General features: G+C 28.3%; 1 protein-coding gene across 3 annotated transcripts in view; it reads right to left on the bottom strand.

Annotated features, from left to right (window-relative positions):
• LOC132939756 (multidrug resistance-associated protein 1-like) overlaps window positions 1–25697 on the bottom strand; it is a 43009-nt gene that overhangs the window by 5007 nt on the left and 12305 nt on the right. The window contains exons 7-25 of one of the 3 annotated variants that reach the window (XM_061007106.1): window positions 12898–13958; window positions 10659–10835; window positions 8807–8932; window positions 7290–7427; window positions 7084–7206; window positions 6820–7010; window positions 6414–6614; window positions 6169–6346; window positions 5263–5583; window positions 5072–5209; window positions 4325–4471; window positions 4164–4248; window positions 3870–4066; window positions 3634–3810; window positions 1755–1922; window positions 1499–1682; window positions 1334–1409; window positions 1161–1254; window positions 869–1088 (exon numbers count right to left, since the gene is read on the bottom strand). In XM_061007106.1, coding sequence (XP_060863089.1) covers window positions 869–1088; window positions 1161–1254; window positions 1334–1409; window positions 1499–1682; window positions 1755–1922; window positions 3634–3810; window positions 3870–4066; window positions 4164–4248; window positions 4325–4471; window positions 5072–5209; window positions 5263–5583; window positions 6169–6346; window positions 6414–6614; window positions 6820–7010; window positions 7084–7206; window positions 7290–7427; window positions 8807–8932; window positions 10659–10835; window positions 12898–12945 — 2989 coding nt within the window. In that variant the 5' untranslated portion in view covers window positions 12946–13958. Of the gene's footprint in view, window positions 1–868; window positions 1089–1160; window positions 1255–1333; window positions 1410–1498; window positions 1683–1754; window positions 1923–3633; window positions 3811–3869; window positions 4067–4163; window positions 4249–4324; window positions 4472–5071; window positions 5210–5262; window positions 5584–6168; window positions 6347–6413; window positions 6615–6685; window positions 6781–6819; window positions 7026–7083; window positions 7207–7289; window positions 7428–8806; window positions 8933–10658; window positions 10836–12897; window positions 13959–25697 lie in introns of those variants that run through there. The other 2 variants (XM_061007107.1, XM_061007108.1) reach the window with 2 other exon arrangements.

The raw sequence follows: 25697 nt of genomic DNA, 5'->3' as shown, positions 1-25697 counted from the left end.
AATGCTAATATAAACATTCAGTGAAATTTTCAAGTATCTACCGTCATTCGTTTTTTAATTACAATAAAATAAGAAAATTGTTATATGAGAAATCAAGTGAATATCAAATGTTGTAAAAATATAAATTTCAGACGCTCATAAAAATTTAATTTAAGTTTCTTGTAGACATTTTTTTTTTTTTTGATAAAGATAGACAAACTTATGAGTAATCTTATATTATATTTTCAAATCTTAGATTTAAAAAGAACAATTTTTATGAATTTTCAACTCAAAATAATTTGCTAATTTTCGTGATTTTTACGTATTTTGTCAAAATTTGAACTTTAAATGCTTATAAATAAAAACTGTGACTAAGGATTTTTAATTTTTTTCATCTGCCTTTGAAACAATAACCTAGAAACCTTCTATTAAATTTTCAAGCTTTTTTACTCAACAGATAAAGTTTTATTGATATTTATAGAAAAAAAAACTAAAAAAAAATGGAAATTGACAATGTCCGTAAACAGTTCAAAATATTTGGAAAATGTTATGGTGTAGGTATAGGAAATGCAATTATAAACATTCAGTCAAAATGTCATGTCCTTACGGTCATTTGTTTTAGAGTTACACCAAAAACCAAATCGATTTTGAAAACTACTAGGAAATTTTTACTTTTGGCCCGCCAAAGTACCAACTAGATTCACTTTTCCTATTAGAAAAATTACTGTTGAAGAAAATCCAAGCACTTTTACTGTCCTAAAAGGTGATAACAGACACAAAAATAATAAAAAAATTAAAATAAAAAATAAAAAAAAAACAGACATCATTGTAAAATCAAGACATTCATCGCTTCCCTCAGAATCTAAAAAAAATGTAATGTTTCACTTACCTTGACCAAAACCAAGTAATCCGTAAACTGTTAAGTGCATACACTTTTTGCTATCATTTTCTGTTTTACGATTAAGCGAACTATCATCATTAGACCATACAGTCAGCCAAATGTTCGATGAAATAGAAAATCCTTGAAATAGAAAAGTTAGTAAAACTGAAGTTATGCAAAAGATAGGTCCAATGGACTTTATATACTGAGAGAAAACATCCCATTTAACCTAAAAGTAAAAAAAATCATTGGAAATAACATTTTTTGTTTGTATATTTATTTAAAAGCCCTGCACACATACATTGCCAATTTCTGCTTTCTCTAATTCAATAAGTTTGGCTTTCTCTTCAACAGCAGTTTGAAAAATTGGTTTATTTGAATCAATAGATATTGGCCTGAATATTTTTAATTAATTGCCAAGAATGAGTTTATACTAGTTATTAGGAACTTCATTATTATAGTTATTTTTATTACCTTTGCATTGAAGAAATCGAATTTGATTCACTTCTCTGGTGATCATATTTTTCTTTTAAATCTGCAGGTGCGTCTTCTAATAATTTATCAATTTCTCATTAAATTTATTTAATTACGTACTTTTACTTGAAAATTATATAATTACCAAAGCTACATTAATATTACCTGTTTCCTCAACTTCATATTCATTTGGTTCTTGCATATGCAATAACAAAAAATCAGCAAAATCTCCCTTTTTATCTAGCAATTCTTTATATGTGCCAGACTCTGATACTTGACCATCTTTCATAACCACAATTAAATCAACTACTTTAAGATAAATTATACCATGAGTAACCAAAATTCGTGTCTTTGAAAAAAAAAAAAAATAATATATGTTAAATAAATCAAGATAATGTACTATAAAATAATATATTGTTACTTTATTTTGCAACAACCCTGTAGATCCTATAACGTGTTCAAAAATATGTTTGCCGACATGTGAATCAACAGCACTTAACGGATCGTCCAAAAAATAGATGTCACTCTCTTTATAAACTGCTCTTGCCAAACTTACTCTTTGTTTTTGGCCTCCACTTAAATTAATTCCCTATAACATTATCAATATTATTTAGGTACTGTAACAATTATAAATATAAATATGTCACATGACACCTATGTGTATAATACGAACTCTACCGTATGTACGATTAACTGCTGACCGATACATTAATATTAAAACACACACATGATTGTAAGGTTGACACAAGGCGCGGATCCAAGAGGGGAGCCAAGGGGCCATGCCCCCCCCCCCCCCGTAAACTGGTGGATTTTCTATTATATCTATTTTCGGCAGCCGATAAAATATATTGTTTTGCCTATAGCGTTTCGGTCGTGTCCGTTTTCATCGTTCGCCGTCAAAAAGCTAATCTAATCTAATCGAATATTTAAACTTGTTTGATGCAATAAAATGTCTGGCTGTTTGTAGTACCTATCTATTTTATTATTGACGATATTTATTGTGTAATGATAATTTGTTAGTTGACACATAGTTACGATACAATACGCACACAGCCGCTGTAAATGTCGATAATCAACATCAAACGTGACACGTGTATAGTTATTATTATTTTATTAAAATGTCAAAGCGTAGTGCCGATTTTATGCAAAATTTTCTTAAAAAAAAATGTGTCATTGAAAACAATGAAATGGTAGACGACCCAGCTCCCATTTCGTCAAATCAACCTATGAAAAATGTAGACATTGATCCAACATCAAATCAAAACAAAGGTACTGTAGAAGGAGAGCTTCAATTATGGCATACATACTGGACAAATGAAAAAGAAATTCCAAAAACATCATTAGAAGCTTTTGAAAGATGTGATTCCAAAACCTTTCCAATTATTTATAATTGTTTTCTTATACTCCTGACATTACCAGCCACTTCAGCAACTGCGGAACGAAATTTTTCTTCTCTTCGCCGACTAAAAACTTGGATGCGATCAAGAATATCCGAAGAACGCTTAAATGGACTTGGCGCCCGACTTGCATTACTTAATTGTTATAGAAATATTAGTATTGACTATTGACTGTGAAGAAGTAATTGACGAATTTGCCAAATCTAAAAGACGAATGGATTTTGTTCTGTGATCATTTTTTAATATTTATTATATTTTATTATTAATTATTATTTATTATATATTACGTATCATTATTAATTAAACAATTTATATTACTTATCTAATTATTTAAAAGACGAAAGGATTTTGTTCTGTGATCATTTATTATTAATTATCTAATAATTTTATATATTTTATTGTACTGATAAACTGGGATTTAAATAATAATATTTGTCTATTAGCTTACATGGTATGTACAATGTTTTTATCAGACTTAGGCCGAAAATTTATTTAAGATGCCCCCCCCCCCCCCCCCCCGTAAATATGTTCTAGATCCGCGGCTGGCCAACACACACAATTTATTAGTAAGTTAGTTCGCTGTGCACCTTAGACCTCAATACACACTACGATTACCGGACTCCGCATGACTACGATACAGTTACATAGTATAATAGAACATAGTTGATAATTTTGTGAGTATTAATATTTGTAAGTGTTTAGTAGACAATAAAACATAATTATAACTGAAAAGGAATCCTAGTAATTTAAATATGTTTAAGATCCTGATATCTATATATCTGCCCCTGGCTACGGTATTTATATCTATAGGATGCTACGATTCTCCCTGGATATCTTATATTTAACTGGTCGGGGGAACGACCACGTACAGCACAAACACTAATTTTTAAATTTGATAAATACCTTTTCACCAATTTCTGTGTCATCGCCTGCTGGAAGCATTTGGAAGTCAGTTTTTAATGCACATGCATTGATAACTTTATTATAAGCTCTATCATTAAAGGGCTGACCGAACAATATATTATCTTTAAGTGATTTATTTTGAATCCAGGCTTGTTGTGGTACATATGAAATTGATCCCTAAAAAGAAAATCCATTATTATTACTCATATTACACATATTATATTTAATTTTCATACTTTAGTATTAGCTCTGCCAGAAACTTTATCCATTTCACCAAGTAAAGAAGATACTAAAGAACTCTTTCCAGAACCGACAGTTCCTACCACAGCAACTAATTGTCCAGATGAAACTCGTAAATTTATGTTAGATAATGTTGGTGCTTCAGTTGGTTTCCCCCAAGTAAATGTACCATTTTCAATTACAATTGGATCATCTATTCAAAGTTAATCAATAAAACGAAATCAATATAATATGCAATAACTGTTATTTAATAAATATTTATATAAATAAAAATATAATGTGTTAATTACTTTCATTAGAATCATGAGTGACGGAATCTGGATCTAACTCTTTAGAGTTCAAAAATGTATTTATTCTCTCTGCAGATACACTAGCCTATTGCAATTAATAAATTCATGAAGACAACAATATTTGTTTATACATTTATGATGACTGTCAACGGATAACATACTTGAACAATGCTCGACACAACCATTGGTAAGAGGGTTAATGGAAAACGTAAAATATTGAATAAAGATAATGAAACAAAAGCTGTTTGTACATCCAATATAAGGCTATCACCTGATAATACATAAACTACAAAAGTTACTAATGATACCTAAATATAATAAAATACCATATATTATTAAATAATTATTAGACGGATAAATGACAAATATACATACCTATATACAAATATATCATAGTTTAATTATTTTTAATGTATTGGGTATACATAGGGTTAGGGATTATAATATTTGGCATATCATCCAATAATTATACTATTTGTTCAAAGACATTTTATAATATTATATTTAATTAAACAAACATAATATATTACTGGGACTCTAAACGGCAAATAACGCTATATATTTCCTTAGTCAACGCTATTATAGAATTGGTTTTAAGAAATCAAAAATAAATTAGTTCTGATTAATTAAATTGAAACAATTCAAACACATTGCCTATGTTTCACAAAAAATGTACTTTATCAAACAATGTAAAAATAAATATCATATTTTAAGTTATTTTAATAGTCATATAATGTACAATATGGATTTTTTTGAAGTAATTCTCATTCTTTAAAACACTGAAACTAATTAGTAATTATTAACAAAGCTGAATAAAAAAATTTTAACTTTAATCGTTGCTCCACAAGTGTTGATAAATTATTAGTTATTAAATAAAATTTATGAAAAATTATGATAAATTTACATACCAGGAATGGTGCACAACCCCAAATAAATGAATTAGCTGCACTCAAATACGCTGCACTGCGAAGAATCTTAATTTCTTTTCCTCGAATATCCAATACTTTTTGTTCAAAACTTGGTTCCCAAGCATATAATTTTAAGACCTGATAAATAAATATTATGTTTATTATTTATAATTATTTTTAAAATAACATACTTTTATTCCGGACAGTATTTCATTCATTAATTTAACTCTTTCATCTTTGTTTGCCATTTGTTTGACCTGAAGTTTCATTGATTTATTAGCCACAGCAGCGTTTATTGGAATTAATACAATCATCACAAATAGACCAGCAAGTACACTTGATCCTAATAGCTGCCATAAAAAGTATACTGCAAGAGCAATTTGTAATGGTGCGGACCAAATACTATTTAAATACATTATCAGATCAATAAATCTATATGCATCCACTGCCATTAAATTAACTATTTCACCAGTTGTGAATGATTTTTTTGCAGTATTTGAAATTCTTAAAGCCTTAAAAAAATTAGTTAAGAAATATATAAACAAATAAATAGAACGCAATTATTATGAATTATACTAACTGTAAATACCAAAGGTGGGCAAGTTAAAGAAAATAAATAACTGTGGAAAGTTAAATTAATTCAATTAAATTGCCAATTAAGATAAGTTAACAAAATAAATTTAATTAGAATAGTTTAAAGTTGAGATAGTAAATACACTTAACTTAACTCAGTATTTTTAAATCATAAACTTCCTTAGTATTTTGAGTTACACAAACATTTGTTAAGACGTTTAACTCTGTGTAAAAATTAGATTATTATAATATATGATTAGAAAAAAAATTACAAAAATCGAAAAAGAGTCATCGATTCAGTATTATCTAGTTGGTTTCGCATGACATGAAAAGAAAAATAACTCAACTGCACGACAATGATAATTAACATAAAAAGTTAAGTTACAACCATAAAACGTTTAACTGAAGAAGTTCATAAGGTAAGAACAAAAATAATTAACTAGTTAAGTTAAAAAGTTTAAAAAAAATTAACTTTTTAACAAGTTTTACCTTTGGTAAATACAAATGGTTGCTTAAATCTATACCTTTCGATAAATGGCAGAAGTAAGTGAAGTACGAACACGCATACCAACGAGATACATACGATGATAGTACTGATATAATATTAATGTTTGCAACATAGCTGTCACCGTCATGAGAAAAATATAAAAATATCCTCTCCATATAGGCTCGGTTGGATTTTCAACAAAACTTATCAATTGCCTAAAAAAATACTTATTTAGTTATTTATAACATGCCGTAAAGAACATAATATAAATTTAATACTTACTTGAGTACTTGAGGACTAACAAAAATTAAGCAGTCTCTTATTAATTTTAAAAATGAACCAAATAAAAATGTACTGCCGAATGATTTACATAAAACAGGAAGAATCGATATTTTGTATTGCTTTTTGTGTGTGTATTTTGAATCTATTACACTAACATTAGGTTTATTTTTAATGGAATGTACTTTTTTACTATCTTGTAATCTGTAAATTATTTTTCATTTTATTTATTACAACAATAAGTAGATACCTATTAATTATAATAATAAACATACAATTTTTACGTGACATTGATTTAATATTTTAGTAAACATTACGAGGTTTTGGAATTGGTACCATGAGATATACGAATCAACGATCTGCATTCTGCATTATAATCATTCCTTATAGGTATGTACTAAGTACTCACTTCGCTTTAATTAATGAACATTTCCAATGTTTATCAAACACCGAAACTACTTCTTGTGAACTATCGTCATACATCATATTCCATAATTCTTTGGATTCTATGGAGCGTTTATAACCAGACCAAGCAAACGAGTCAAACCATGAAAATAGTACCTTTGATGGGAATGATGCTTTCATCTCAGGGCATGGCACCTAGAAATTGATCAACTGTTTAGAAATATTAACAAAACAATTTATTAATACGAGTATGTTTTAAAAAATTCACCTGGACAGAGTCATAGTCAGATAACCTAGGTTTAGCATCAGCAAAGAAACTTAGAATAAACTCTATTAAAATAATTGGGTAGTACACCATGTAACTTATAAGTGGGTAGTTATGTAATGACACCTAAACAGTAGGAAAAATATTCTAATTTAGACAATCTTCTGTGGTTTAATCAATCGACAGGTATTGATTATAAGTTTTCTTACGTCATTAAATGCTGATCGGAGTTCCGTACGATATTGAACCATCCCACAAGATGCCATGGATAACCAAAACATAAATATTAACCCAGATGACCTTAATCCTCTTATTCGATTGGCAATGATTAAAACAGTGACAAATCCCTGTAAATCAAATTTTCAATTCAATAGGTACAAGTGTATAAAAAAATATAAAGAGGTATAATCTCTGATGATGGACTATGCTATATTACAATCATACACCAAAATATTAAATATTAAAAACTACAAAACAATCAGTATCTGTCATATCACATACCCATAGGCGCAAATAGGGGGGGGGGGGCTTTAGGGGCTAAGCCCCCCCCCCCAAACACTTCAATAGCCCTCCCAAACATTTCCTACATTTTTTTAAGCTTTATCATGGATTATGATGCAAAATTCGTGTTCGTATTTTTAAGATTATGCACCTCGTAAATGAACAAATTTTATTTATCGTGTTATTATTTTTATTATTATTGTACATTGAAGACTTGTAGCCATAATAAACCATAATACCTACCAAGAACAAAGGATAATAAGTACTAAGGAATAACTAATAAGCATTCTTATTTCTGATTACGGAGTCTGTTGTTGCAGCTCATATTGATATACCATTTGGCTGTTATACTTATACGTAATATTTTATACGCCTATACGGGCTATACTATAATAAGTAATAACTAATAGGTTATCAGTTATCACTAATAGACTATAGACAGTATCACTATTCACTGTGGTGAGCTGCGGGCCGCGGGGACGTGCATTTATGCGTTAAACGCACCTTTGTTAAAAATAGAATATCCGGGGAGTCCAAATAAACCGCACATGGCAATGATGTACCACATATTTTCGCCGATTTAGTAACTTAGCAATATTGAATATCGAAAAAGATATTAAAGTAGATACTGAAACAATATTAAACACGTTTGCTAAATCTAAGCTCTAAAAATGTATTCTATAATTATATTATTTTGTTGTTAATTGTTGCTCTAAACTCTAAAGCCATTACTTACAGTAATAATTCCTATTGTTTTCCTAAAAGTTATGTGGTGTATAATGTATATTATATATTATAAATATAATTTTGACAACTATTATAAGTACCTACATGAAATAGCACATTTAAAAAAAAAATGTTTAGTAAGTGTTATTTTCTGTCAATATTGTAATTAAGTAAGCAGTATACAATATACCTATATGTTGTATTAAAAATTTTTTTTGGTGTTAATTACTTGTATAAATGCTTCAATGCTTCATTTAGTAGCTAGGGCTTCAGCCCCCCCCCCCCAAATCTCAAACGCTATTTGCGCCTATGCACATAGGTACCTATATACCTTCACATGTGTGTGAATTAATATTAACGACTTAAACGTATGTTGATGATTTCTAACCAAGTTTGGTTTTATTTAACTCTAAAGAAAACATTGATGTCCACTAAAATATTATTTTTAATGATCGGATATGATCTTGGTACAAAAATATCTTAGAATCAGAATACTTACAAATGTTATTAGTTTTACAAGTGGTGTGTAGATATCTACACTAAATACCGCCATCCCTGATGAATATCGGACTATTGCATATACAAAATCGAGTGTTGATATTATACATAATATAGATAAACCAGCCTATAAAATACATAAACGGATAAATATTATATCAAAAAAATATTTGATGTTTATAAAATAAATTACAAACCAAAAACAAGTGTACATACTTATACACTTCAGATAACAAGTTAGTTTAATAACAATACTCATTTCATAACAATACACTATTCTACCGTCTATCAATTGATTAATGTATGAGTGTAGTTTTCGTGTGTTATTATACAATTTATTATTAGAAAAATAGAGAATATAATTTTAGGATTAAATATTATATTTCAATTGTATAATCATACTTATAGTTTTAATAAAGAACAATAATTAATGTTTACTAGTATTCAAATTAAAAATAAAACATGATTATAAATAATTTTAATAAATAATTAAATTATTAATAATAATAATAATACATTAATCTGTGGTCAATATAAACAGTAAGTATTTTTGTAAGTAACTACTTGAATGTATTAAAGAAACTAACATAAAATGAATGACAACAAATTAAAATTAAAATTGTAAAACTTGGGAACTAATGAACATTACATAAATATCTAGTTAAAACTTTTCAGTGAGTTTAAGTAATTTGTAGTTGAAATAAAATAATTATTTTTTTTTTTTGTTTGCTTGTTTATAGGTATTAGTAGCCTATAGTAGGGGGAAAACGGTTGAAAACACGTTTTGTATGTGCTAAAAATCCCGCATGGTCACCCATCCGAGAACTAGCAACGCCGTCCGTTACGTACACTCAGTGCGTTTCCGCAGTTGAGTGTACAGTGCTGCTCTACACCAAGCCACTTAATACTTTATATTTAGTAATAAAAATATCGAAGTTATGTGATTTTAACGTAGGTATATAGACCAATAATTATTAACTGCATTATTACTGGTTAGAAAAATGTAAGCTTCTTGGGTTTAAATAAATCATTTTATTGTAGTTTCAGAATTTATAGTTTTTATATATTCACAAAATTAAGTTAAAAATGTTTCCAATTATAAATATTATTCACACGATGTTACAACTTAGATAACTTCAAAAACTATAGGTGTGTTTCATACTAAACAAATATGAAAAATGTCATACTAAAATTCATCTAAGTATAATCAGAATTCATAACGGCGAGGAACTTTGTAGCCTTCGGGACAGTCGTCAATATGTACGTGATACAATAATATTTCGCTTTCACAAAAAAAAATAAGTTTATTTGTCATGATATTTAAATTACTTCAAAAACTTTCATTTACAAACTTTAAGAGTTGGGAAACTTAAAATTTTCAATGATAGGTACCTAATAAATTAACAATTTAAATTATTTCTCTAAACAAAGCAAAAGAGATTGGTATATTTTTGTTTTCTGAATGTGCTTTTTTTTAAGCACCTATTTAATAAGTTAATACTTATAAGTTATAACTTTGCACTTAGAGGAGGGTACTTTGAAATGGGTCTTTTACATCATTTTCGATTTTCTTCCCTTGAACATTGAGAAATATCAATAATAGAAAAAACAATATATTATTTCCAAAGAATAATAATCCTGAGTAAATTGTATATTTTAATATTTAATTATATAATATTAGGTATATTGAGTAGAATTATTAAACTATTTTGGGATAAACGAAGAATTTAACCAAAACCTACAATGGTAATTAAGTATGAATAATCATAATATTCACATTTGTTAGTACATCCAAATGAAACGCTTAAACCCGATTAAAAAAACTTAAAAGGGCCAACGAAAAAAAACCTTACCACTTTCACCATATTCAGCCAGTTCCATGGTATGTCCCTGTATTTACTATTCACCAAGTAATAGATCTCTAGTGGAGAAAAAAGCCACAAAAACAGGCAAGGTACCCAGACTAGAAAGGTCTTTTCAAAACACGGTGTAACATCCGGATCGGTGGTGTTCCAGGATAAGTTCCAGTCCTAAATATACGAAAACAATGATTTAATAATATCGGTATCGACGTCTACACATCGGTATCTATATACATTATACATGTATTTTTAACACGTCACGGTTAATAATATATACAGTGTTCCAAATTTCATGTGACAGTAGATTTCACCATGATATATTTAAATTAGGGAAAAATGACCTATGTGATAACCTTTTTGAGTCATATAATCAAAATTAATTTGATATTAAATATTGTTTTTATTAATTAGAATAGGGTGTTCGAGGGTCAACTTTTAATTAATGTAACAACATCCAAGTCCTAGTTGTTATAATTTAATATTAGATTGATCATAATATCTTTATGTTGTGAAAAGGTGATGTTCTTTCAAAATCTATTTGATTTTATATGCATCATTCAACATTAAGTTGAACGCGAGGTTTAATCATACAAGTTTTTGAAATCAATGTTGTCATTTTGCAGTGTTTAGAAATGTTATATTTAATATTAAGTTGATTCAAACAAAATATGAAAGTATAGGTATGTAAGTACCTATGTTATTAGTTATTACCAAGGCTCGGAACTTGAAGCATTTGCATATTTATTTAAAAAGTGCATATTGAAAATCTGATTCGATATAAATTTGATTCATAGTACCTAAGTATATTACAAATACAAAAATGTTTGTTGCATAATTTTGAATATTTTGCGATTTTTTTGTACAAATTCACATATTATAGGTTTAAGAACATTAATTATATGCATATAATATCATAGATTTAACGTAAACAATTTTTTTAAATTTATACTTTTATATTGTTTGACAAAATAAATTAATTCATCAACGGCTATTACTATTGCTCCCAAAAATAATATTATAATATCTATAGTAGGTACTGAGAACTTGTAATAGTGACCGCTGACCGGCCCGTATTTATTTTTATTCAAATTTACCACTGGATTAATATTTTGTACCATGATAAAAATAAATTGTATAATCGTAGGTAATTAAATACATAAGTATTCAATATTAATTTTTTTTTAATTTCTTTTAATATTTTTTTCAGACACCTACCTAATTTAAATTTTTAAATTTTGTATGTAAAATGTATTTTATTCAATGAATTGCATGTTTATGCATATTTTCCAAATGTTTACTGCATATTTTTAAGTTCCTAGCCTTGGTTATTATTTATTATTTAAATTTATAAAATATGAATAGGCACCTACATTAGTCAAAAATACAGATAGGTACCTATAACCTATTTGTATACATTTTAAATAATTTTATGCTGTATAATAACATTTATACAACAATTTGGTATAATTAGCTATTACCTATTTGTCAACTGAATGATATTTATTTCTAATTTTATATTATAAATAATAAATATTATGTAAAATTATTGAGGAGACAAAACCCGTTCCATAGCATTGATTATAAATAGTACAATATCCAATATACATAATAATATTATGTAGACGGTATATTATTATCTAATGCGTTGTTTTTTTTTTTTATTATCAATAGAATCATGTGATTTAACCTATGTAATAAAAAATGAAATAAAAATACCAAATACACGTTTTATTACTAGTAAATTGGTAGTTAGATAGCGTACAGATTACAAAGGTTGTAGGTACAACAATGCATCGGCGTATAACAGTAGACCAAAGTATATTATTATTATTATTCATAGATGGCATTTTTAAAAAATAAATACAAAATTCGAATGTAAACAGCTTCTTTAATTATCAACCCATAATTATGAATGATACGTCAAAATAAATTTAAAAAAATCCTATATTAATCATATTTCTAAAATATAGGTTCCCATTTGAATTTTAAAAGTTAGCCCTAAAATCTCCCCTTTTTAATTAATAAAAAAATAATTAATATCAAATTAGAGTATATGATTCAAAGAGGTTTTCACATAGGTCATTTTTTTCTAATTTAAGTAGATCATGCTGAAATCTGCTGTCACTTGAAATTTGGAACACCCTGTATATACATTATGTTATGGACTTCAAGGTTGTTCGAATGGCTGATGACAACATTTACAGAGTCTGCACAAAAATCTGAGGCTTACCCAAAAAGTCGATCCGCAAAATCTGTCCATCGTGCCGGATGATTCCATTTGATCGGGTGTGTGAGTGAACGACTGTATTATGTATAGTACCTACCATTTGCAATGTATATCGTTGTTTATAATATACACGAAGACACTCAATGGTTATAGTGCAAAGATTAGATAGTAAAATCGGTAAACGGAATCGCGTGCTCGTCGCTTACACGCTTTGGCGGGACTGATCATCAATAGTAAATACTATAAACAGTGATAATTAATCTACGGGACCGACCAAGCCGCAGCCCCATGACGTTGCAAACGGTCGCGATAACCGTGATGATTAGTGACGAGATGAGTGCAACTGTAGTTCTACTACTGTCACAGTATAGCTTAATATACGGTCTGTCTTTAAGCTGATATAATACTGCTTGCGTTTTTCGACGGGTGATTTTTTTCCGTTTTTGGGACAGCCCACTTCCTACACATGAGATAGAAGTATAGAACGCAATTGAGATTCATGACGAGTGGGAATTCGTGGGACTTAAAGTTAAAAATAATCTTCCTTAGTTCCCAGTCCAATGGCTTGGGATCTTATAATAACTCACCATTGTATTGCAAATCGATTTTTTAATATGCAAATGAGCCATTTGATGTATAAGCTGAAAACGATTACGGAGATCTAACTTCACACAACTCCTGACTTGGACAATCAATTCGAAAATGTGATATAATTTTTTATAAAAATTGTTAATTGGTTTTTAGAATTTTTAAATCATTAGGTACCTATATTGTATTTGTCGAATTTTACAAGATTGTTATTAGCGGATACCTATAACTGACCTAACAAATTTACAAATTCTAAATACAAATTTGCAGTCTTCTTGCAAAAATTGGATGATTTTTTGAATCGATTGGGACAAAGTCGGGGGCTCATCTAACGGACACACAATTGAATCCATAATAAATAAACTTACCACCTCTATAGTGTATAATACTACTTGAAGCGCCCACGTCGTATTTTTCGTTTGTTGTTTTATAATGATGTGTGATTATTTGTATGTCTCTTACCGCCTTTTGGAGCACTAAAAATGTTTCAATTATCAACATTGAGGATAATTTCTAGTTGTAAATTTGATTTGGTTGGAACTTTGGGAAGTAAAAAGTAAATAGGTAGCTTCCAGTATCTAATTTTTTAAATAAATACAAAGAAAAAATACGTAAAAACAGTAATATTAATTCAATACCAGTTTTCGACAAATCGATTATGTCTCTGCTGTAGTTCAAAAATAAATAACAGTTAAAGCCTTGACATTTTCACTGAACATTTAAATTTGATTTTCTATACATAATAACATTTTATGGTCGACAAAGCTAACCTTGCTACCAGAATTATCCTCCACCCAACAATTTCCGATCTACCGACCAACGACATCCAATCATCCATCAAACTCAAAATATATTCTAAATGGCAACATTTTTGGGATACCGTTCCTCAGTGGCGCAACTAGGGCTAAAATTTGCTGTAGCCCCCCCTGATATTACATGAAAAGTAACCCGTGGGGGCCCACACCCCCATAGATATATATTCACATAAGAATATAAAAAATCATACAAAAAAAATATTTATTAACTCAAATTTAATTTTTCACAATGATATTATACTATATCTGTGGTAATAAAAAAAAAATCACCGGACTACAATATTAGTTTATATTCCTCACAAACACGCCATGAAAATGATTGAGAAAAGATTTTTTAAATGCTATAATTAGTGTAAATATTACACTAATAATATTCAATTATAAATATATACTTATAAGTTATAGTATAGGTTTAAACTATACATATTGTATATCATTGATAAAATCAAGTAGGTAGAGATTAAAGAAAAATTAAATTAAAAACAAATCTATGTTCAAAGTTTAAATATATATGTAGGCAGTATAGGTACCTCTGGTACCTAACCTATATTGGCTATATTAAATACAATGAAACAATTTTCTTATTTTATTGTAATTAAAAAACGAATGACTGTAGATACTTGAAGATTTCACTGAATGTTTATATTAGCATTTTCTATATACCATAAAATTTTGAAAATATTTTGACTCTTTTTGAGCTGTTTACGGCCATTGTCAGTTTTCAATTTTATTAGTTTTTTTTTCTATAAATATCAATAAAATTTTATCTGTTGAGTAAAAAAGCTTGAAAATTTAATAGAAGGCTCCTAGTTTATTGTTTCAAAGGCAGATGAAAAAAATTAAAAATCCTTAGTCACAGTTTTTAATTATAAGCATTTAAAGTTCAAATTTTGACAAAATACGGGAAAAACACGAAAAATAGCAAATTATTTTGATGAGAATTCATAAAAATTTTTCTTTTAAAATCTAAGATTTGAAAATGTAATATAAGATTACTCATAAGTTTGTCTACCTTTATAAAAAAAAAAATGTCTACAAGAAACTTAAATTAAATTTTTATGAGCGTCTGAAATTTATATTTTTACAACATTTGATATTCACTTGATTTCTCATATAACAATTTTCTTATTTTATTGTAATTAAAAAACGAATGACTGTAGATACATGAAAATTTCACTGAATGTTTATATTAGCATTTTCTATACACTTTAAAATTTTGAAAATATTTTGACTCTTTTTAAGCTGTTTTACGCTTTTTTACCCAACAAATAAAATGTTTATGGCTAAGGATTGAAAATTTAAAACAAGGCTCCGCGTAAATAGGTTATATATAAATTACTTTATTCACAATAATATCATCAAATATACTTGGTAATATCATAGGCTGACTGACCGTTTTCGCTCAGAATCGTTTTTCTTATACAATGATATTATATCATTGAATTCAAATTTAACACCATCCATTACAGTGACCCACTTGTAACCTACTGTACAGCAGAGCGACATCCACTTATCCACCTTTTTTTTTAAGCATTTTATACTTTCATATATTATATTCATAAAATACACCAGGGGCGCAAGATAATTTTGCCCCCCCCCCCTTCCATATATGAACCCTTAATGTGCGCCTGTTTATCTCTTTTACACTAGGCTAATCACCGGTGATGTTGAAGCCTTATTTATAATAATAAAAAAAAAATTACATTTTAAAAATATTTTGGCTTTTTTTTTTAAAGAAATTTGAAAATTTGACTTTTTTGTTTTATGTATGATAAAATGTTTGTTTTGTCCGTCAAAAAGCTCCAACATTTAATTCGATGTTCCTCATAATTCTTTAGATATACTTACAGACATCATTGAAAAATCGAAATTACATTATATACATTTTTTTTTAGTTGTTTAAACTTAAAGATCAAATGTTAATTAAAATCAATTAATATGTCAACAAGACAAAGGAAATAAACGGATGAATGATATTTTTTTAATTACAATTAATCTGTATAATGTAAATTTACTAGCTGTTTAGTATAAAGTGCCGTTAGCGTGAATAAAATATTACATATTTTAATTTTACCTTTTTTTTTATTTTGCTGATTGTCTGTTTTACTAATGTCTAATAACCACGATGGATAACGGACACAAGGTTACAAACGTTTTAAGGCTATAATTTATTTTTTTAATTGAACTAAGTTTATTGGACCTATGCATTTCAGCATAATTGGATATGTGCAAAAAAAATTCAAACCTTTCAAAATATTATACGTCTAGAAAACGAATTAATACTTCTCACAACATTTCTAAACATACAGTCCATAAATGCTCTCTGAATAATTATAGTACCTACGTGACGAAGAAAAATACTTCTATAAAATCTACCTTACCATCCTAACTATTTCATTTCAAGAAATCCTCCAAGACTCTTATAGAGTATTTTATAACATTAACCCACTAAATAACTCCATATAGGTATCTGGTATTATGATTTAATCAAATTTTCCACTTGTATATTTTTTACCATCGTCACATTTACTTATGGCCATTTTTAGAATATATTATCAATACCATAAAGAACAAAATACAGGGTGGGGCACTATAACGGCCGAATTTCTAAGACAAATTATAAAATAAAAAACGAATAAAAATTAATTATTATTTATTATAATAAAGTACATAACTTGCCATTTATTAGTAGACTTCTACTGGATAAATTTAATGATAACGCATGTTTTCGTGCAGAACGTTTCGGACTCTTTATGAGAGCGGCTCTGACAGCAGTGACGTTTTCAGGTGTGCGAATGGTTTTTTGTCGTACAGGCTTCTTTTTTAATGCTGAACCCGTTTCTTCAAAGTTGGTTATCCATATTTGAATAGCCTTAGCCGATGGTACCGAATCATGGCGTTTAAGATTAAAATGAAGACGAAATGCACGCTGTGTGGCTACGTATAACTGTCATTATTTTTGTAAAACAATTTTATCGCATAAACTCGTTGTTTACCACTCCGCCGTTCCATGTTTACTAAATGGCATGTTGTCTTAGAACTATTAATAATATTATTGAGAATTCTTATCTTAATTACTACTCAGAAAATCTATTTTCAAAATCGGCTGTTTCAGTGCCCCACCTTGTATATATAAGTTCATAACGGATGAAAACAATGTTTTAAATTTTTAAACAACAAGTGTCAACAACTATAATAAATTATATGACTTCAAGTGATAATTTGTACTAAGTATGAACTTTAAAAATCGCATATTTCTTAAACCCAAGGTCCATTGAGCAATATTTTTCTAGCATGTCTCGCTGTCAATTTTAATGCACTGTTTTTTATTGCACAACGGTTGTAAGGGCAATATTTAAAATTGTTGATACTGTAAAGGGCAGAATTATCATGATAATTAAAATAATATGAAACGTCATATTAGTTTATATTGTTAATTTGAATTATTGCTTCATCTGCTTAAATGTAATCTTTATAAAAAAATTAAAAATTATGTCTCCCCCACCTCATAAAATTTGACTTTCTTCGCCTATGCGCAAGTCTGCAGTATTATGCTTAACATTTTATTAACATTAACAATATCATATAGTTAATTGTAAATTTAAAAGCAATAATAAATAATTAAAAACATTTTATCTTTGTTTTAATTGATCAAAACCATGATGTTCACAATTATATGGGAAGTTTTTATTAGCAGCAATATCTATGGCCTTAGAAAAATTAAAAATACTTTATAAGAATATTGTTCAAAAATCATAAAATGGATATTTATTGACAGATTTAATGAACAGTCATCATACGTTATAGTAAGTACAGCGGATTTGATAGTGGGCCTAAACGTTAACGTTAACATAACATGGTTTTTTGTAATATAATATTGTCATCATTTGATTGAATTTATTATCCCTACTATAGATATAGAACAAATTTCAAAATAAAATATTATTTTACCATATACGCACAATTTACCTCCTCCTCGTTCAGAATTCGAAAGTACAGACAACTTATTATTATAGATAATTCAGTGCAGAGACTTCTTTCGAAACCGATTCCGGGAAGGCCTTCACCCTGAAATTCGGTGTGGAGCGATGAATACCTATCAGTTTATCGAATGACTTATTTATTTGTGATATTATGTTAGTTAAATCTTTACCACGTGGCACTCGCATTTGCGTTAAACTGTTTAAAGAAAAATTTTCATACAGCATCTCGTAACGTAAATGGGAATTTTTTCACAATAAATTTACTCTGACCACATTTTGTTTTTATTTTGTAAAAGTTTTGTAAATCATATAATTGTGAATGCAAACAGTTTGAAACAATCATTTCTCAAGAGCTTGAAAACCATCGAGTTTTAATCGGTGATCTTTTAGAATTTTAACTTTTTTTTAAATATTGGTTAGGTATGCCTACCTTAATGCACCCATAAACAATAATTGTTTTACTTGTTATCCCTAGACTTATTGATTAGTACCTATGTATTTCAACGTCTTCGACCCTGACATTTTTATTGACATCAAGGAATCGCATATAAGAAGTTGATATAAGTAGGTACTCGTATTTCAAATTGAATATAACATAATATTCTCTTTCGACGCGTTTCGACTCAAATCGGGTTCTCAAAATTAACAACGAAATAAACTTATATCTTATACAAATATGCAATAGGTAACCGCTATATTATTAGATTAAGGCCCGTTCTTACAATGTCCGGTTAAAGTGTCCGTAAAGTGTTGGTTACCTAACCTCAACTTATTAACCCATTGACTACTAACCATTAATTATCAATAATTATAAAAAACGTCTTATAAGTTAGATGTTGTACCTATGTATTTATGCCTATATCATACTATAAGTCTATTACGCATTCCTTTTCAATTACATGGGGATTAGGGTCAAACTAATATCGTCAGTTTGGAGAATACACTTCTTCTCTGTAGAGAAAAAATGTTAAGTAACCAATTAATTGTGATTATTGATTATAGGTACAATAATATTACTTATTTTATGATAGTATATTTAAATAAAAATAATGAACTAAGTTTTCCAATTATTTTGTAGGCATTTATCCCAAACTTGAATAATTTTTAATGTTTTTGTAGAGTGTGTATATTATTGCTGATTTCAGCCATAGGCACAACTAGACCGATATTTTTAGGGGTGCACATATGTCAAATTGTAAATATTTCCTGTGTAATTTTCTCTTAACACTATATAATATCTATTAACAATAATTTTAAATGTATTAGGCATGTACTATATTTTTAATATTTTTGTGAAACAGTAACAGTAAATTGTGACTACTACATGATTTTTCGGCCAGTAAATTATATTTATTTAAATTACTACTAGTTCAGACTGCTGGACAACGTGGTCCATCTCTCCTCTCTCAATTTTATCCTAATCAATAATGTCATTACAATTATTTTTATTCCGTTAAGTAGGTACTTCTTAAGTAGACTAGTAGAGTAGTTTATTTGAACTAGAATTATAATAGATTTAAACTGGAAGACTTAGATCGTTTGTTTCTTGTAAAGTACCCAGTTTTGTTTTTTTTTTAACATGTACCTACTATGGACGTAAATAGGGGCAGCATTAGTGGAGATGAGCTATACTTACTTGGTATTAATTTTTAGTATCGTGTGTTGGCCACAAACACAATATAAACAAACGTAGGTACACAAACAAGTTATTCATATTTAATATTATAATAAATAATAGATATGTTGGCTCAATATAGTATGCTGTCAACTATAGATGCCTAAACAAAGTAAGATGATTTTAAGTATTTTATAAAATGTATTTATTTAATATTGTCTTCCCCTCACCATTTCATCTCTATACCAAACACATCGCCCCCCGGGGTCACACACAAAACAGACATTATTTGTTCCAGGACCGTAAAAAAATGTTTATGAATGAGTTTCACGACATTTAAAACAGGTTGAATAAAGAGGTCCAATAGGAATGGCGAATGGTAGGAGACTTCGAAATATGACTTTGGTAATCTCTAAATAATAATAAATAAAATATAATATATTTATATATAAATGTGAAAATGAAAACCTTTGAGGCCTATGGACTCGGAAACTACTGAACCGATCATTATTATTTTTTTTTAAATTGAAGAGCTTATTGCGGAGAAGGTTTATGGCATTTGATTGATTCTCTAAATAAACAAAGGAGTTATCAATTATTATAAATAATGGCATGTTTTACGTAATAATAAATAATAATAATAAATCAGTATTATTTTCAACTCCTAAAAAACCCATAGCAACCATTAATAAACAACAATTTTTATCGTAAATCTCAAAATTCCTGTTTGAGAACCTACCAGGGGTGATCAATTCCCTTTTTAAATTGGTCTATGACACTCACAACGAATGTGGCTTTCTATTGGTGAAAGAATTTTCAAAATCGGTTTAGTAGTTCCAGAGATTACCCTCAACAATGGTAATATAATAGTATAGACTAGCTGATCCCGAGCACTTCGTTGCCCGTTAAATGTATCAACTCTATATGACTCAAACTTTGTTCAATTCGTTATTTAATATTCGGTGTATAGTATTCAAAATTTATCTTAACTTTTCCGTTTCCGGAATAAAAATTCTAATACGTAGCAGTACATTATCAGGTAGGCAATCTACCTGCGGTAGATAGCGGACCCCGTGCTGTTTTATTATGATGTTTGTGTATGTTTATAGTGTACAACTCTAAAGTATTTAAGTTTTACCAAGTTTGTCATTTTTACTTAATATAATCAATGTATACAAAATCCTTTCATAACCTAACCGTACTAAAATCCGATGAATGAAATAAAAAACAAATTTAACCCTTTGTAAATATTAACCTATCTTCTTCCAAGAGGTCAAATCTACCAACTAACTATATAAATACACAGACTAAAACTATACAGACTAAACTCTGGAACTACTTATCAGATCTTATATGTATATTGACAAAGACAATAATATAATGTAATAAATATGCACGAATAACCAATAGCAACCAATATATTATATAAACCTTCTCCGTGAAATACTCTTTCGTTTAAAAAAAAAATCAAGACATTTATAATATACACAAGAAGATCTGATAAGTAGTTCCAGAGTTTAGTCTGTATAGTTATAGTCTGTGTATTTATATAGTTAGATCTATATATAAATTAATGTTTGTGGGTAGATTGGATACCTGGGAAGAATATAGGTTAATTTACAAAGGGTTAAATTTGTTTTCTTTTTATTCATCGGATTTTAGTACGGTTAGGTTAAAATAGGATTTTGTATAAATAGATTATATTGATCCACTGTAAGTGGAACTAAGTAAAAACGACAAACTTGGTGTAACTTTAATACTTTAGAGTTATACACTATAATCATACACTTACGCACAAACAGCACGGTGTCCGCGATCAACAGCAGGTAGATTGCCTACCTGATGATAAACTGCTGTGAATCAGAATTTTTATTACGGGCAACGGAAAAGTTAAACAAGGATTATTCAAGAGGTACCAGATCGTCAATGTTTAAAATATTTGGCTAGAGGTTAAATCCTAAAAAAAAAAATTGAAGGAGGGTGTTGGCGACCGCAGGCAAATGCATTTTAGGAAACCGAAAAAAAAATTTTGAAAAAATTTAACTGTAGGAATACACATTACAAAGTACAAACTAAAATGCCCAGAATCTTAAACAGAAAAAACTATTTAAAATATTTAGTTCATTAAAGATAAGGATTAATCAAGGGTACCCGATAGTCAATGTTTAAAAAATTTGGCTAGAGGTTAAATCCTAAAAAAAAAAATTAAAGGAGGGTGTTGGCGCCCGCAGGCAAATGCATTTTAGGAAACCAAAAAAAAATTTTGAATACATTTAACTGTATGATAACACATTACAAAGTACAAACTAAAATGCCCAGATTCTTAAACAAAAAAAACTATTTAAAATTCAGTTCATTAAAGATAAGGATTATTCAAGGGTACTCGATAGTCAATGTTTAAAAAATTTGGGTATAGGTTAAATCCTAAAAAAAAAATTGAAGGAGGGTGTTGACGACCGCAGGCAAATGCATTTTAGGAAACCGAAAAAAAAATTTTTAAAAAAATTTAACTGTAGGAATACACATTACAAAGTACAAACTAAAATGCCCAGATTCTTAAACAAAAAAAACTATTCAAAATATTTAGTTCATTAAAGAATGATTATTCATAGGACACCAAGTTATCAATTTTCAAGTCAATACAAAATATTCAACTAGAGTAACTTTACTAAAAAAAAAAAATTGAAGGAGGGTGTTGGCGCCTGCATGCAAATGCATTTTAGAAAACAAAAAAAAAATTTGGAAAAAAGTTTACAGAAGAAAAATACATTTCAAAGTTCAAACTAAAATGCCCAGAATATTAAACAGAAAAAACCATTTAAAATATTTATTTCATTAAACAAAGATTATTCAAAGGGTACCAGATTGTCAGTTTAAAAAATTTGGCTAGAGTTAAAATCATAAAAAAAAAATTGGAGGAGGGTATTGGCGCCCGCAGGCAAATGCATTTTAGGAAACCAAAAAAAAATTTTGGTTTCCTAATTTTACAGAAGAAAAATACATTTCAAAGTTCAAACTAAAATTCCCAGAATATTAAACAGAAAAAACTATTTAAAATATTTAGTTCATTAAAGATAAGGATTATTCAAGGGTACCCGATAATCAATGTTTAAAAAATTTGGCTAGAGGTTAAATCCTAAAAAAAAAATTAAAGGAGGGTGTTGGCGCCCGCAGGCAAATGCAGTTTAGGAAACCCAAAAAAAATTTTGAAAAAATTAAACTGTAGGAATACACATTACAAAGTACAAACTAAAATGCCCAGAATCTTAAACAGAAAAAACTATTTAAAATATTTATTTCATTAAACATGGATTATTCAAAAGGTACCAGATTGTCAATGTTTAAAAGATTTGGCTAGAGGTTAAATCCTAAAAAAAAAATTGAAGGAGGGTGTTGGCGCCCGCAGGCAAATGCAGTTTAGGAAACCCAAAAAAAGTTTTGAAAAAATTTAACTGTATGATTACACATTACAAAGTACAAACTAAAATGCCCAGATTCTTAAACAAAAAAAACTATTCAAAATATTTAGTTCATTAAAGAATGATTATTCATAGGACACCAAGTTATCAATTTTCAAGTCAATACAAAATATTCAACTAGAGTAACTTTACTAAAAAAAAAAAATTGAAGGAGGGTGTTGGCGCCTGCATGCAAATGCATTTTAGAAAACAAAAAAAAAATTTGGAAAAAAGTTTACAGAAGAAAAATACATTTCAAAGTTCAAACTAAAATGCCCAGAATATTAAACAGAAAAAACCATTTAAAATATTTATTTCATTAAACAAAGATTATTCAAAGGGTACCAGATTGTCAGTTTAAAAAATTTGGCTAGAGTTTAAATCATAAAAAAAAAATTGAAGGAGGGTATTGGCGCCCGCAGGCAAATGCATTTTAGGAAACCAAAAAAAAATTTTAATACATTTAACTGTATGATAACACATTACAAAGTACAAACTAAAATGCCCAGATTCTTAAACAAAAAAAACTATTTAAAATATTCAGTTCATTAAAGATAAGGATTATTCAAGGGTACTCGATAGTCAATGTTTAAAAAATTTGGGTATAGGTTAAATCCTAAAAAAAAATTGAAGGAGGCTGTTGGCGCCCGCAGGCAAATGCATTTTAGGAAACCAAAAAAAAATTTTGAATGAATTTAACTGTATGATTACATATTACAAAATACAATCTAAAATGCCCAGAATATTAAACAGAAAAAACCATTTAAAATATTTAGTTCATTAAAGATAAGGATTATTCAAGGGTACTCGATAGTCAATGTTTAAAAAATTTGGGTATAGGTTAAATCCTAAAAAAAAAATTGAAGGAGGGTGTTGGCGACCGCAGGCAAATGCATTTTAGGAAACCGAAAAAAAAAATTTTTAAAAAAATGTAACTGTAGGAATACACATTACAAAGTACAAACTAAAATGCCCAGATTCTTAAACAAAAAAAACTATTCAAAATACTTAGTTCATTAAAGAATTATTATTCATAGGGCATCAAGTTATCAATTTTCAAGTCAATACAAAATATTCAACTAAAGTTACATTACTAAAAAAAAAAAATTGAAGAAGGGTATTGGCGCCTGCAGGCAAATGCATTTTAGAAAACAAAAAAAAAAATTTCGAAAAAATTTACTGTAGGAATACACATTACAAATTTCAAACGAAAATGCCCAGAATCTTAAACAGAAAAAACTATTTGAAATATTTAGTTCATTAAAGAATGATTATTTACAGGCACCAAGTTATCAATTTTCACGTCAATACTAAATTTTCAAGTAGAGTTACATTACAAAAAAAAAATATGATGGAGGGTGTTGGAGCCGGCTTGTCAGTGTTTAAAAAATCTATATAGAAAGATCTAGATAGGAATTAAATAACAGAAAAAAATTCTTTGAAGACTCACAAATTTGAAAATATTCATATTAAAAACCAATTGAATTAAATTTATGAAAAAAATTGAAAGGGGATCGTGGGCTACCGCAGGCAAACGCATTTTAGGAAGCAGATAAAAAATTTTAAAAATATCATATGGCACCAAGTTGTTAATGTTTTAAAAAAAGATATATATAAAAGAATCAAAAAGAGTTAAATATATAAAAAAAATAAATTGAACGGGGAACGTGAGAGAACCTAGCCAGTCTCTTTTCAAATTATATATTATGTACACAGGTACTCAGCGTACTCCCAGGTATAGCCGGTTAATCTTGAAACATTTTTATACAAAAAATTCTACTAGAGTTCAATGAAGTGAAAAAAATATTTTTTGAGAAATCTGGGTGAAATAACACTAAACAAAAGAATACGCTGGAAGCTAAATACTGCAATACATATTAACTACAATCCAAAAACTAGGTGTTGCTTACATTATAATAATGCGAACAGTTATTATGATCAGAGGTGTATCACGGTAATATATGTATTAGAAAATGTATAAAAATGAATGTAAAGAAATTAAATGATAAAAGGTTCTGCACGGACTCTACTATGTGATTGTAATTTATAAAGGACATAAAATGTTTAATTTAAAATAATATTGTGTTTGGTGGGTCTACAGTCAATATTAAATTACAAACTATAAAGTCTAAATGCAAATAAAAACAGTCAGATATCTGTTTTAGTCTTTGTAAATATGTACGGATAAAAGTTAGATTTAGTACAATGTAAAAAAATGTGGAAAGGAAACCCTGAGAATTCTTTGACAATAGGATATTAAAACACAAAACCATACCTATATTAAATTAAAACTATTGATTTTATACATTTTCTATTTACAAAAAGTCATAAGTCATAAGTATCG

The sequence above is a fragment of the Metopolophium dirhodum genome, chromosome 2 (assembly GCF_019925205.1).
Source record: "Metopolophium dirhodum isolate CAU chromosome 2, ASM1992520v1, whole genome shotgun sequence".
Lineage (NCBI taxonomy): Eukaryota > Metazoa > Arthropoda > Insecta > Hemiptera > Aphididae > Metopolophium > Metopolophium dirhodum.
Note: the sequence above shows the minus strand (reverse complement) of the source record. Positions and strands in the feature narration are given on the sequence as shown.